Source organism: Hibiscus syriacus, unplaced genomic scaffold, assembly GCF_006381635.1.
Source record: "Hibiscus syriacus cultivar Baekdansim isolate YM2019G1 unplaced genomic scaffold, ASM638163v2 tig00110270_pilon, whole genome shotgun sequence".
Lineage (NCBI taxonomy): Eukaryota > Viridiplantae > Streptophyta > Magnoliopsida > Malvales > Malvaceae > Hibiscus > Hibiscus syriacus.
The window spans coordinates 153,078-169,557 of record NW_024062656.1 but is presented as its reverse complement, the minus strand read 5'-3'; the positions used below and the strand labels follow the sequence as shown (position 1 = coordinate 169,557).

Genomic DNA, 16,480 nt, shown 5'->3' with positions numbered 1-16,480 from the left:
TGAAATATTCCATTCCGATCTTTACGAGGCTTTAACTTCGGATCTTGAGAAATTAGAGATCTACAAAGTGTTAGCTAACACACTCACTCTCTCAACACAAACTAGTATCAATCAATTAATCATCACCAATATGTTGAGTGACAGTGGCGATTTCCATGAGATTCAGCCCCACCACAAAGGTCTCCAAATCAAACATGACAACAAGTTCTTCAACAGGCTAATGTCCAAGGAAACACCCATGGCGAATTCTTCTTCCATGGTCTACTACGGAGGAGCTTCGGTTGTGATTCCGTTCGATTGGGAATCACACCCCGGAACCCCTAAACACTCTTCGTCCGACACCGCCCTTACTCCTTTAGCTCCGCCTCCTTTGTATCATTCTTCAATGAAGTCAAAGTCGAAACAGAAACAGATGACGAAGAAGAGTCTGAAACCTTCGACCCTTTTAGGCTCCATCTTTCGCAAGCTTATTGCTCCGAGGAAAAACCACGAATCTTATCCATCATCATGGTCACCGTTACATGGTTCCAGTTCTTTTTCGTCATTCATGAATCGAAAGATACTTCATAGGCGAAGGAGCTACTTTTCGTGTTCGTGTTCAAGATCACATGTTCACAATTGTATGGATGATGAGGACGACGATAATAATAGAATCGGATCACCGGGATTGTGTTTCGGGTTTAAAGCTAAACCAAGGAATCAGATTGAGTTTGGAGGGAGTCGGTCAATAGAAAAGATGAAGAAAGCAGTGCTATCGGATTAGGTCAAGGTTTGAATGGAACAAGTAATTTTAAGTATGGAACCAGTTTGATATGTTACTAAGATTTAAGGGTTAAATTATGGCGGTTTTGTATCAAATGCAAATTATTATCTTTCTTTTTCTTTTTATTTATTTTCAAGTAATTTTATGTTAATTTAATTAAGAAAAATTAGTAAAATTTTTAAATTATTTTTACATGGCTTTGAGCCTAGATTTTCTATGCAACGGTATCATGTTGTTTTGAATATTTTAATTTTAGTTGTTATTTTTTTTGAAAGATGGTAATTTAAATTAAAAGATAAAACAAAGTAAATCATCTCGAGGACCTCATTAAAAAACTTCCCTAATCCTAAATGGAGGAAAAAGAGTGTGCCTTCACTACAGCAAAATTGACTTTTTGTGGCTTTTTTTACCTATAGCAGCGTTTTTAAGCGCCGCAAAAAATACATACGGCGTTATGAAAAATGCAGCAAAATGCGCCGCTGAAAATAGCACCGCTAAAGTTCGCGGCGTTTGTTAACAAAAAACGCCGCAATAGGTAACGATATATAGCGGAGTTTGTTTAACAAACGCCGCAATAGGTATCGATATTTTGCGGCGTTTGTCTTAAAAATGCCGCAATAGGTGTCAATATTTAGCGGCGTTTTTATCACAAACGCCGCAATAAGTGTTGATATTTCGCGGCATTTTTAGGGTACAAACACCGCTATAGGACTGGTATATAGAGATGTTTTTAGGATACAAACGCCGCGATAGGTCTGGTGTATAGCGGCGTTTTTAGGATATAAACGCCGCTAAAAGTTGGTATATAGCGGCATTTCTTCATACAAACGCCGCTAAATAACACAGAATTTAACCAATTAAAAAATTATTGTCGATTACCCCAAATCTATTTTTTCAACATGTTTCATTATCCAAGAAACATAACAACAATAACATCAAACTCTATATCAATAACAAGCAACATCAAATCCAATATAATAAATAAAAGTTTTCATTAACGTAATATAAGTTCAGTTAAACATGGTTCAATCACATTAACAGAATGATGATAACATAAATGAGACTATGATGGTGGATTTTGAGGTTGAGTTTTTTGTAGCATCTGCATCATATCATTGAGTCATTTTTCAAATTCGTCACATCTCTGCTGATATGTTGCTTCTCTCTGTGCTGCCACTGCTTCCCTTGCTTCATTTTCCGCTTTCATGTTAGCCATTTGTTTATCCATATTATCCAACTTTTGTTTTAAACGATTAACTTCTAATTGGGAAGATTGAGACTGTGATGAGATGTACTGTGATGAACTGGATCCAAAATATTTCGTGGGAGTAACAAATGATCCTTGACAGTGCCATATCTTTCAAGACCCAAAACGTCATTAATAGCTCGATTTTCAATGTCATCGTCATTAACAAGACATTGACTTGAACTAGTAGCGTGATACTCCGCCCTTTTCTCCCTCAATTTTTCCTAATAATAAGGTGAATAAATAATTAAAATGGCAAAAATGTCATGGTACAAATATTAATAAAGTCAGGTAAATTTAAAACATCTACCCAATAAACATATCATAATTTCTGCAGCTTCAGCAGTCATAGGAGAGTCACCCTTCTTCGTATGTGTTATGTCGAATAGTTGGATTCGGCCAACTTTAGAACCGGATGTATTTTCCTACAATGCTCCATAATATAATTACTATGAGTTAGTATGTACATGGAATACAAAAAACAATGTAAATAATCTATAATACCTCCTCATTAGCTATACAAGCAAAGCTCTTCGATCCAACCGTGTGCGTAAACTTTTGTTGTTGCATGCTAGCAACACCAACATGCTCTCGGTCCTACAATGTCAAACAAACACTTTTAATGATGAATTATAATTCATTACAATTATTAATGAAAAATACATCATACTTGTCCTTTTTGTGAACTCCAAAATCTGACTGTATCTTCCTATTGGTACCTGAGCATTCCAGGTGGGACTGTTTGCAGCTTTTCTTCTAGGCTGAGATCATTATTGAATTATTTCTTCTTTAAGGAGCTCTTGTGGTCCCTCCATCTCTTCCCTAATGCTTGCTTCACATAATTGTAAGAGACATCTAAAGAAAATTTCTCCTATACAACAAATAAGTGTGCACCGTAAGTATACATTAGTATTGAATTTCTATAGAGTATATAATAATAATGACATTATTACCTTAACAAAATCCAACGCCTGATTTTTGTTACTATTAAGCAATAGCTTCAAATCACGCCTTGCAAATATCTTCTGCACTAGAGAAAAGCAATATACATAAGGTGGGGCATTAGTTAGATTGTTGTTATTGTTAAGGTTAAAGAAAGCCATTGTTAGTTTAACAAGTCAGGAATATCATATCATCCCTGCATAAAAGATTCGCAATTATGTAAATTCAATTGAGCAAAAAGGGATGGATAAACACTAAAATATATTATCTAAGGTGATTCATATAGAAAAATTAAACATTCAACAGTCGTTTGCTGTGAATCATTTGTATATTTTATATTTGCAAACATGGAAAATTGTATGATTTATACATCTCACTTCACCATTCATGGCGGCAGAAAATCTGTAGAATCTTTAAACGGGGAAAAATTGTCATCAACTAACTAACATTACCTTGAGCAACTCTTTTCAGTCAATTTTTGCATACTTCTGGGCAGCTTTTTGTTGTTACTATAAATGTAGATTAGGGTCCTTGTAATCTTCGGGTGAGAGCCAAAGGAAAATGGCTTGTTTATAGCGATGGGAATTGATTGATTTGTATCTGGTTTGGATCCAAATAGGTCAAACATTAGTTTTTGATTTGTTGGTTGTATGTTAGTGCTTAGTATAGTCTACAACGAATCAGTGTTTTTAGTTCAGAAATGATCTCATGAAATTAAAATAATAGTACAACTTCCTAGAGTTTTCCTATCTTTCTTCTTCATATTTTAATATTCTCCATATTGTTCTATTCAATTTTCATCAAGGTAATATTCTCTAGCTCTGATTGAATTAGATTAATGATACTACTAGTAAAACACATTTAACTCAAAACACATATGAATGTACAAAAAAAGGAAAAAACGCAGAGTGATAATGAATGTACCCTTGAAGAATGTCCAGCCCTGATTAACACTGATTTTACCAAACTCTTCAATGGAAATGTAGAGTAATTCCTCTGCAATAAAGATGAATTGCAGAAAATATTTTAAACAATGGACAAATTGCAGAAAATACAAAGACCCAGTGTGCACGGTGCTTCAATTAAATCAAATTAGTCAACTTTTCGGGACATGGGTTCTAAAAATGCATTAAAGGAACAATGCCCATTGAATCAAAATGAAGAAATAAGCATAAAATCGGAATAGAAATTTAGTGCTATCAAAATGAATCAAAACGAAATGCTGCGAGGAAATCAAACCAAAGGAATACAACACATTTACCTTATCTCATTTATAACGCGGAGAAATAAAGAAATAAGAACGAAAATGTCGATGGTGGAGGAAGATGTTCATACCTTTGTGACTGTCGTCGATGGTGGAGGAAGATGTTCTTACCTTTGTGACTGTCGCCGATGGTGGAGAACCGATATGAGGGTTGATGGAGGAAGTTGAGCATCTGATTGGGGAATAATACGATGAAGATAATAGGGCTAGGGCTCAGTCGCAAAATTTGGGGGTTTTATAGAAAGTTGTGGCATTTGTAATCCAAACGCTGCTATAGTTGCACTCTATCGCTGCGTTTACTTAAAAAACGCCACTATTGTCCAAATATTACGCGACGTTTGTGTTTAAAAACGCCACTAACTTAAGCCTCTATAGCGGCGTTTTCTTAAAAACGCCGCTAAAGTTCTATTATATTGCGGCGTTTATTAAAAGCACTACTAAATATTAAATCTATTGCTGTATTTGTATAAAAACGCCACTAATGTCCAAATATTGAGTGGAGTTTTTTTTAAATACGCCATTAAAGTAACCCTCTATAGCGGCATTTTAATAACAACACCACTAAAGTTTTATTATATTGCCGCGTTTATATAAAAATGCCGCTAAATCATTATCTTGAAACGACGTTTGTTGGAAAAACACCACTATGGATGAACATATTGCGGCATTTTTTTATACAAGCACCGCAAAAGTTATGTCTATGGCGGTTTTTTTGATACAAACGCCGCAAAAGTTAGGTCTATGGCGGCGTTTTTGATACAAATGCCGCTAATTACCTTTATTTATATAAGATTAATTGATTTTAAATATTTCATTTCTTCTCTACATAAACTTAATTTACTATCATAACGCTTAATGTAATTAACAACAACCATATATTTTAATTAAGGCATACATTATGCATACAATTACTTAACAACAAAATACATTAAAGTCCACTCCAACATTAAAGTTATGCATAAACAGTCTTAACAATATTGTTCACTAGAATTTAGTCTTCATTGCTCCTTCGTGGGGAAAGGACGTAAAAAAACTGTTTTCCTTGTTTGACGACGCATCGTTAAGTTTTTCCTCCGTGAAAACTCTATATGGAGAAACTCTTCATCCATTTCACCAAATAAATCCCCTACCTCCGGTTCACCAAGACGACTCCATGCGCTCTTCAGTGCTTCACTTGAAACAGATAACGACCTTCCACCTAAAATATGAAACTTGATTGGAGGTGGCTTGGAAACATAATCAAACATTAAAAAAAATTAAATAGATGATATAAAGGTTTACTTGGAGTAACAATAGAGGTAAAGTCTTCTTCATTGAGGATAGATATTACTTTTGCTATTGAAGATTCTTTCAACGCCATAGAGTTACCAAATTCGGTTCTAAACATCGGGTATTTATCAACTCCTCTATCATCGTTCTCAATAAGCTTTGAACATCCTACATGCGTGCGATCTATGAAATTTTATAGTAAAAAAAAATTTAGCGCCACAAACTTTCAGCGATTAATTATTACCTTCATTTAGGAGATCGGACATGGAATGGTGTTTTGCAATAGGAGGGCCTTTCGGGTCATCATCGAGTTTGGACGGCAAGTTCGAACTGATAGCCTCACAACGATAATTTGATCCATCGTCAGAGCAAAGATGTCACGTGGACATTCCGACGATAATTTCTCTTACTGAATGCAACACCTGCTCTTTGTACCACAACCATTTGTTCACGTTTTCAAAAGCAATTATTTTTCTATTCGAAAGCAAAAAAACACTTCTCCCAAGCAGTAAACCAGTAAAACAATATGTATAGATATTCTTTTCCTATTCGAAAGCTATTATATTTCTTCATTACGTTAGCTTTCTGGGTTTTCCCCATTTACAGAATACCAACAAAAAATAAATAAAAAAAGTTCAGTAGTGAGAGAAGGGATCAAACCGTGCAATCGTGAGATAATTGTTCGCTACTGAGAGGGCAAATTTGGTCGTTGGGACATACAGAAGACGATGTCGGCTGCAATCGTGTGAGGGCTATTATTGTACCAGAGAAATCCCTTTTAGGGAAGCAACGCTGAAATGATTTTAAGAATTAGGCAAGAGAAAAGTGTGGAGCATATATTGACCCTTTTGGGGCATTTTTTTTAAAACAATGCCACTGTAGTGCATATTTTTGCGGCGTTTTATATAAACGCCACGATAAACAACATATTGCGGCGTTTGTAGGACAAATGCCGATATATTATTACTCTATTGAAGCGTTTTTTGCACAAACGCCACTATAAACAATATATTGCAGCATTTGTTTGATAAACGCCGTGAAATTACTTCTCTATAGCGTCGTTTGTTGAACAAACGCCACTATAAATAACACTATAGCGGCGTTTGTGTAAAAACGCCGCTAAATTACCACTCTATTACGGCATTTGTTGAAAAAACGCCACTATAGACATCTCTATTGCGGCATTTTAGCTATAAAGGCCGCTAAATTACCACTCTATTACAGCGTTTGTTTAAAAACGCCGAAGTATCATTTTGTGGCGTTTGGATAGTAAACGCTGCGATATGCTTAAATTTTATGGCGTTTGCCCTTAAAATGCCGCTAAAAATATCGCTACATAACAGTAGTGCTTGAGATGGTGAGAACCAAATATGTTGTTATAATTTTTATAATTTTTTTAATTTTAAAAAAAAAACTTTATAGAAAGCTTTATATCATCCCAATAGCTTTGGAATATTTTTATAATTTTAAATTGAATTTTAAAATTCTTTATAGTTTTTTTTATAAATTTAATAATATTTCATAATTTTAATACTTGGAATACTTTAGACTTTAATACTCTTTTTTTATATAAAGAATGTATGATTAATTATAGCGAAAATCATACGTTTATGTATGCATCGTTAAAATTTCCTTAAGCTTACTTGGAGAAAAAGAGTGCATGCATACCACTTGAAACATAAAGTTCAACCTCAACCCTAAAAGGGACTAAAACAAATAGGTATGAAAGCTTATGAAATCGATCTAGACGCATCACACTGCAACAAATCAACCACTCTAGTAAAAGGAAACTCAACGTGATGAATTTCAAAATCAACATCACTAGCTAGTTTAGTTAAATTGTCTGCCACCCGATTACCCTTATGGGGAATATGCTAAAACAAATCAACCAATCTCTTTGGACAAGTGATTGGATATGCACTAAAATATATATAATACCTCAACGAGCTCCACCACATTGAAGAAGATGAACCACTTCCTGACAATCCAGTTCAACCTCCACGTTACGAAGACTCCTCTCTCATGCACACGATAGACAAACAAAACCCCACATAATTCAAATTCCACAACTATACATATGCCAATATATTTGTAAAAACCTATTATCCATTGGTCTGCACTATCACGGAGAACTCCTCCGCAAGAAGAGTTACCGTAACTAGGATTGCATCCACCATCTGAATTAAGTTTCACCCAGCTAAATGTCGAATAACCTATAACGACCCAAATCTCAGGTTAGTAGTTTTGGGCTAACCCGAGAAGGCCTTGGAAAACCCCATTAACTTGTAGGAGACTTTGACCCAAGTTTGAGTGAAATTGGGTTTGGATAGGACCCAATAGTTGTCAAAAGGGGATTTTTGAGTTATGACCAAAGTTTGAGGGACTAAGGGAACAATTATACCAAATTTAAAAAAGGCTAGAAAACCTTTAATGGTAGTAATGTAATCATCACACTCTCTTTTTCCTCACAAAAACCCTTTTTCATTTTCCTTATCTTCTTTAAGTCTTTCATTCTTTGTGTGCTAGCGTAAAGGTAGAAGCTTTATGGTCATCTCACCTAGTCCTACCAACCCAAGGTAAGAACCATAACCTCAATCTCCAAAGTTTCAGTTCAATCCTTCAATCTCTCCGTTTTGACATAGTATTCATGAGAAGAGCTTTAGTGAGGATTTAGAATCTTATGTCAGTTAGCTCGTTTTTAGAGGATTTATCTCTTAGTAAACCCCAAAACATGTTTCTAAGCTCTTAAATCCAATTAATAACCCTTACGTTTGATTATTGTCTAGTGAGAGAAGTAGGAGAAAGCTCCATGAATAAAGGGAAAGAAAAGTTGACTCTTGGTTCAGTTTTGAGCATTTTCAGTAGTTTAGTAGTCCATGTAACACACTCATAACTCATCTTTACCACCTGTAGATCACTAGGTATGCTTGTTTGGTGTTGCAAAAGTTATGAAACATGCAAGCACATTAAAGGTAGATTTCAACATTTGGTATTTTTCAACATGTTTATAGACCTATTATGACCTCTTTTTATATACATAAAACTTTAATAATGTTTGAGAGCCTCAGTAAGGTTCTTGGGTGAAATGGGAAGTCATTTTCATGCCCAAATAGGGCATTTCTAGGTTTGAGTATCGGTACAAGTAGAACAATACCGATACTGTTCATAGAATATGTTAAAATAAGGAAGCCATAGGCAAGAACTATCGATACTCATTCATAGGTTATCGATACTGCTAGTTGGGTATCGATACTCGCAAGAAGAGTATCGATACATGTAGAAGGAGTATCGATACATGTAGAAGGAGTATCGATACTGATTTCACATAGCAAAATCTAGTAGCTAATTTTGGTATCGATACTCATTGGAGTATCTATACCGAGAGTAGAGAATCAATACTCCCAGTAGGGGCATCAATACTGAGATATTTTTCAAAACATCAAAGTAAAATTTGGTATCGATACTCAGGATAGTATCTATACCCTAGTAAAGAAGTATCGATACTTGGTCCAAGACTACCGATACTCAGTCTAAAAGTATTGGTACTACTATTTCTTCTCAACTTATAATAGCCATTTCAGTATTGGTACTCCCAGGTCAATATTGATATCGAATAGCTCAATATCGTTACCAGCGTACAATTTTGGATAAAGAATCCAAATGGTTAAGGGATTAGACTTGAGGGGACCAATAACACCAAAATGCTATCAAATAAAACTACAAGTGATAATATAACTAGAAATAATAACAATTAGGATAACATAAAACTAACCTTATTTAATACTTGGAAAATAGTCATAACACCTGAGTTACTTTAGCAGATTACGATCGTCTCGTTGTAGAAAAGTCTATATATATTCCTATCAGTGAAAGACACTTTAGTCGCTAATTAGGAGCATATACTAAGACTCGAAGGAGTAAGTTAGCCGAGTGTATGTTTCTAGAGCTGGGTATATAGGCTAAGGCCCGCGGGCTACCCGTTTAACCCACGGCCCGTGCGGGCTTCGGGCCTCAAAAACTAAATCTCATTTAAATTGCAGGCTTTTTAGATCGGACCGTTAAACCCGCAGGTTTAATGGGTATAACCGCGGGTACCCTGCGAAGCCCACAATAGCCTGCTTAATTTAAAATTTATAAAATTTTAGAAAAAATAAACTTAAAGAATTTTATAGAAAAAAAAATAAATTACCTATAAATATGATGTTACTTATAACCATTGTAGTTCTTAAATTTATTAGGATGTTTGTCATAATTCTACCGTTGCTTGATTTTTTTTCATTTACAATGTATCAAATTATTCTTCATTTAAAAAATAAAAATTAAAAGATTTATATAGTATTTTAGTCTTATAAAATTTACATCATTATCACTTTGGTATTTAAAGATTTTTTTATATTTAATTTTGACCTTTATTTTTTTCATGAAGTATGTTATCAATTTCGTTCTTTAATTATAAAAAGTCATGTGATATTCTAATAATATATCACATGACACATAATATTTGGATTAAAAATAAGAAATAAAAGTAAAAGAAAAAATTGAAAACATACTTTTCAACTTTTAAAGACTTTTAAAGGCTTTTACAAAATAAATATATTTTAACAAATTAATGACTTATATTTTATCAATTTTAATATAATCGTATCTTTCAAATTTACTCTTACACTGTAAGTATTTTATTTTATATTTTCATATTATGTTTTAGTCTTTCTCTAAAGTATCCATAAAATACAATTATTAGGACCACTTGACAACTTTCTTGTTAGATTTGTATAATGTTTAACTATGTTGAATTTTTATGTTTGAATTTCTGCTTGCAGACACTTCTGTGTCTTCATATTATAGCCTTGAATAATCGTGTTTTATAAAAGAATAATGTGGTTATTGTTTTATTTGTTTTTTAATTTGGTGATATAAGTGAATATTGTTTTTTTAATTTGAGTTTAAGTAATTATATCGTTATATATATATATATATATATATATATATTAATGATTAAAAAATTAAAAAATTATTATATTATAATCATTTCCGACTATTTAAAATAAAATTTAAATATTATTTATTATTTTGACGGTGCTACCTTCATTTTCAAGTTGTTGGATCATTTTTCAAGGTGTAGCAAGTTATAACATTATTTTTTATTGCATTTAAAGCATTTAAAATTGTTGTTATTTAACGGGTCGCGGGTAAGCCTATTTAGCCCGCGGGTTAAATAGACGGGCCGCGGCCATTAAAATTCAAAACCCTTTATGAATACGGCCTTTTTAAACCGCTCTGTTTAAGCCCGTGCCGTCAAAACCCGTGGGCTAAACGGGCGGGTAGCCCGTATACCCACCTATATATGTTTCCGATGCAGTTTCGAATCTCACCTCGGATAGTCGATGGTATCTTAGGTAGGCTAGAGGGGTGTGCGCTCTGAGATGTAGAACACTCAGCCACACCATGATGCCTATCTCAACATGTCATGTAAACATTCTTGGATGAACTTAACTTAACCGGAGTCGAGTAAGGACTTCACAATTTTCAGTGACGCTTTGTTGAATGATCTTGGATGCATCTTGATGTAGGAGGGTAAGGTTGTATGTAACAACCTCAATACCAGGTTAGTGACTAAATTGTAAAACTTTAGAATTAGGTGACTAAAGCAGAATAATTGAATAGTATTGTAATTTGGTATAGGGTTAAATTGCAAGGAAGATGGAATTGAAGGATAGAATAGTCATTTACATGGAAAATAATTAAAGAAGATATATATATTAGCTACACATGGAGAAGATTTAAGCAAAACACAAGGTTCTAGAGTTCTCTTCTTCTATTCTTTCTCCACACGTGAAGAGGTCAAAACAAAGGCGAGATTTCTCATGAGCTAATTGTTTGCTGAAATTTAAGTCTGGTTTTGATCCTTATATGCTAATTAAGCTTAAGGAAAGCTTAATTTGCTTTAAAACAACAAGATAAAAGGGGTAGGAAGAATTAAAGATTATGAGTTATTGAATGAAATTTCGAAATAAAGTTCATAATGAGAATTGAAGGTTGAATTTGACTTGTCATTGACTTAACTAAAATATACAAAGTGTTAGAATTAGATTTAGAACATGTAGGAATTTGAGTGAGATTCTTGAATTCTATGTGGAGGAATGGAATTTTAAGTTTAAGAGGTATTGAATGGATAATAATTAGTTTAAGTGGTTGTATGCAAGTTAGAGACATAAAAGGAGGTGAAATAGGAAGTGTTGAGAGGATTATGAAGGGATTTTCGTGCTTAAAATAACATTTCTGGGCTGTGTGCATCGATACACATTCACCGATGCACTCTCAAATAAATGAACATCGACTGCCATTAGTGCATCGATGCATAAGGAGTGCATCGATGCACCCCCTTAAAATACAAACATCGAATGGGATTTGTGTACCGATGCATAGCTAGTGCATCGATGCACACGTTAAGGAATGCATCGATACACTGTAGAGTGCATCGATGCATACCTTCATTAAAAGATGAAAATAACTTTCTTTTTAGCCTAAGGAGTGATAGTTTCGAATATATCAATTAGTTTATTGATATGTATCAATGTATTACTATGTAGATATAGAATGTAATCTTGTTCCGGAACAATCAAAGGAGTAGGATCAAGTCAAATCAAGCAAGGCTAAGGTGAGTGTCTATCCTAGATAAAATTGTATTGAGATAAGACTTGTGATAAGTTTATCTCTTATAATTGAATTTATGATTCCATATTCATGCACATGCATACATATATATGTGTATTAATGTTATAATGATTCCATGTATAATTCATTCATGATTTAACATGATATTATATGAATGAATTCCATCATCAGAGAATCCTTCCAGGTATGTGAAATAATGGAAATGATCATATAAAGTGACTTATGTGTTTACATGGACAGTGATGAAAGAGATATGAAATGAGAAATGTATTTATAGTTAAGCCCATGTTATTTAATATGAGAGCTGTAGGTATAATTGGCATGCCAAGAGTCGAGGGATTATCAGTGGTCCTTCGGGACATAGTGGTCCTTCGGGACATAGTGGTCCTTCGGGACAAATATTCATTGCCCCTAGTGGGATTTAATTCGAGCTGTGGTGACAACATTGTGCACAACCTCAGTGTACTCGTATACCTTCTGTTCTCAATAATGTACATGGGCATCCAAAGATAAACTAAAGGAAATTCTTATGAAACATAATTGTTTAGTCATACATATCCTACTCATATGTCATAGTGTGGTATTTACATGTGCATCGTAATGTCTTAGTGGATTGATAATAATGTATGTTCGTGATATTATTTTTATATGTTTATTTTATGCCTCACTAAGTCTGTGACTTAGCATGTAAGTGATTTACACGTAGGTACCAAGAATCAGGAAGAACAAAAATAGGAGTGACAATAACAACAACATTACTAGAAGACCATATCTGAAGTAACTGATAAAGTATGCATTTTGTTGTGTATAGTGTGTTGGCATGTAAGAAAAGTGTCAGTTATGAATGCTATGAATGATTTTGGTTATTTTGGTCAATTTATGTAAATAAATTTCCTTTATTTTAATGAAAGTTTTAAATTTTCCTTGAATTTTGTCAAGAGTCAAAGTCTGAAAAGTCAATGTGACACCTCAGACTTGTAGGGTACGAGTTGGGGGTGCTACATTTAATGTTATCAGAGCTATGATTTAGTCATTTCTCGACATAAACCGGAGTCAAGAGTGTCTTATAAAGTATACATGCCAACAAAATAATGGAAACTTCTGATATGATATAATAGTAAGTATGTTGTTTTGCTAATAGAATGATATAGTTAATTTTTATAGATGTTCGGACATGGTAGCTGTAGAAGTGAAGCGGGAGACGATAGGCCTGCTGAAAGCAGTAATTCACTTGCCCTGGCCAGACAGAGTGAAGAACAGACACCCTCTGGAGTGCCTGTGAGTGATCAAGATGTGTTCTTCAGAACACTGGACGCGATATTGGCGAATTTTCAACCTTCTGTTACTTCAACTCCGAGAATGAATGTTGCAAATGAGTTGAAGGGTTTAGGAGCACCAGAGTTTAGAGGTGAAGCCGAAGAAGGTCATGTTGCTGCGGACCTTTGGCTTAATGATGTGAAAATCATGCTTGAGGGACTTCATTGTTCCGATGCTGATAAGCTAGATGGAGTAGTTTCCTCGTTGAAAGGGCAAGCAAGGATTTGGTGGACCAACGTTACATTGAGAATGTCTGGTGATCAAGTAACTTGGTCCTTGTTCTTAGAGGAATTCAACCATAAATACATCGGAGATCAGTTCATCCGACAAATGAAGCAAGAGTTCATGAACCTGAAGCAATGGAACCGTACAGTGTATGAGTACGAATGTGAATTCAACAAGTTGAGTCGTTTCGCTGCCGAACTTATTCCTACGGAGAAGGATGCTTGTGAGTGGTTTATAGAGGGATTACGTCCTCGACTGAAAGAGATGTTGATTGTGTTGAGCTTATCTTCATTTCAAGAAGTGGTAAATCATGCTAAAGCTATGGAAATAGCTCAAAATATGAGTTTCGGAGATTCCCGAGTTCAGACTTCGAAAAGATCGGGTGCATCATCGAGTGTTGTACCATCAAAAGGGGGCAGAGATGAGAGTTCTCGACCCCAAGAAAGATCAGAGTCTGTGGGATCCTCCACGAGGTGATCATATACGATGAGGGGTCGACAGACACAGTCAGTGGGATCTTGAGCTGGGAGATCTAACCCAAGTCAAGTCAGCCAATGTCCACATTGAGGAAATAATCACTCGGGGATATGTAGGATGATTTATGGAGCCTGTTTTAAATGTGGGGACACCGGGCATTTTGTTCGGGATTTTCCCATGTTAGCTAGTGAATCTTCTTAGCCAGAAAGGTCTGCCTCGGTTACCCAGAGGGGAAGAGGTAGAGGCAGAGGAAGAAGTCAGTCAGAGTCCTCGACTCCACAAGAGATACGCTCTACAACTCGGGTGTAAAATCTCAAGACTAGCGAGGATCGAGATAACCCAGAGATTATCGCATGTATTTTTTAGTTGTATAATAAGAATGTGTTTGTATTGATCGATTCGGGGTCTACTTATTCTTACATTTATAGCAAGTTAGTAAAAGAATTGAATATTCCATTATAAACTACTAGCAGTGAGGTGATAGTGACTAATCCATTAGGGCATAATGCTCGAGTTAATATGATGTGTCAAAGGTGTCCCATACGGATTCAGGGAATTGAATTCCCTACTAATCAGATGGAATTACCCTTTGATGAATTTGAGGTGATACTGGGAATGGATTGGTTATATCTATACTACGCTAATGTTGATTGTATTTAGTAAAAGAGTAACGTTGAGGTTCATAAGGTATATAAGTTATTGTATTTAGTGAAGGATGGAACCCATTGGCTGATGTAATATCAGTGATGTTAGCAAAGAAGTTGTTGCTACAGGGATGCCAAGGGTTTATTTCTAGTGTGCTGGATGTGAGAGCTAAAGAGAAGGAGATTGAAGAAATTCCTATAGTCAGAGAGTTTTCTGACGTTTTTCCTGCAGAGTTTCTGGGTTTGCCTCCAGACAGAGAGGTAGAATTTTATATTGAGGTAATGCCAGGAACTACACCTATCGCCATGACACCATACAGAATGGCCCCAAAAGAGTTACAAGAACTAAAGATCCAATTACAAGAATTACTGGACAAAGGGTTTATCAGACCGAGTGTCTCACCATGGGGAGCTTCAGTTTTGTTCGTAAAAAAGAAGGATGGATCCATGCATCTTTGCATTGATTATAGACAACTCAATAAAGTGACTATCAAGAACAAGTATTCTCTCCCCAGAATTGATGGTTTATTTGATCAGTTAAAGTGAGCTTAAGTGTTTTCGAAAATTGATTTATGTTCTGGTTATCATAAATTGAAGATTCAAGATAAAGATATTTCAAAGATGGCATTTAGAATGAGATATAGGCATTATGAGTTTATTGTTATGCCATTTGGAGTTACGAATGCACCGATTGCTTTTATGGCTGCAATAGTGTTCGCTCTTAAGATCTGGTGTCACTACTTGTATGATGAACGATGCTACTTGTATACGGACCATAAGAGTTTGAAATATTTGATAACTCAAAGAGAGTTGAATTTAAGACAGATGAGATGGGTAGAATTCTTAAAGGATTACGATGTAGTGATCGATTTCCATCCAGGAAAAGCAAATGTGGTAGAAGATGTCTTAAGTCAAAAGACATTTGCAGCCTTACGAGCTATGGATGCCAGACTATCGTTAAGAGGAGACGGTGCCATATGTGCATAATTGACTCTCAAGCCATCATGGCTAGATCGAATTAAAGAATTGCAAGCTAGAGATAAAAAGTGTTCAAAGAATCTACAACAGATAAGGAATGGAGAGGTTACGGATTATGAAATGAAAGCTGATGGGAATCTATATTATCAAGGGAGGCTAGTGATTCCAAATGATGATGAGTTGAAGAAAGACTTGTTAACGGAAGCTCATTGTAGTCCATTGACTATGCATCCGGGAGGAAACAAAATGTATTTGAATCTTAAAAGTCGATATTGGTGGCCTGGAATAAAGAGAGATATTACGGAATTTGTATCAAAATGTTTGACGTGTCAACAAGTCAAAGCTAAACATCAGGTTCCGTTAGGACTGTTACAAACCATGTATATTCCTCAGTGGAAATGAGAGAATGTAACAATGGATTTTGTAACGAGGTTACCTTTAACTCCGAATAAAAGAGATTCAATCTGGGTGATTGTAGACAGATTGACTAAGTCAGCTCATTTTATTCCGGTACGAATTGAGTTTTCCATGGATAAGTATGCCGAGCTGTATATTAGGGAGATTATACGTCTATATGGTGTCCCTATTTCTATTATTTCGGATCGAGATCCTAGGTTTACTTCACGATTTTGGAAATCATTACATAGAGCGTTGGGAACTCGGTTGAACTTTAGTACAGC

The 16,480-nt window shown here is 35.0% G+C and overlaps 1 protein-coding gene across 1 annotated transcript; it reads left to right on the top strand.

Moving 5' to 3' along the window:
• Positions 1-238: 238 nt before the first annotated feature.
• Positions 239-763, top strand: LOC120115628. The gene has a single exon (XM_039136275.1). It carries the CDS (start codon positions 239-241, stop codon positions 761-763), a length of 525 nt encoding a protein of 174 aa, XP_038992206.1.
• The last annotated feature ends 15,717 nt before the right edge of the window (positions 764-16,480 follow it).

Coding starts and splice junctions, on each gene's coding strand:
- LOC120115628 (XM_039136275.1), top strand. CDS start 239: ATGGCGAATTCTTCTTCCATGGTCTACTACGGAGGAGCTTCGGTTGTG.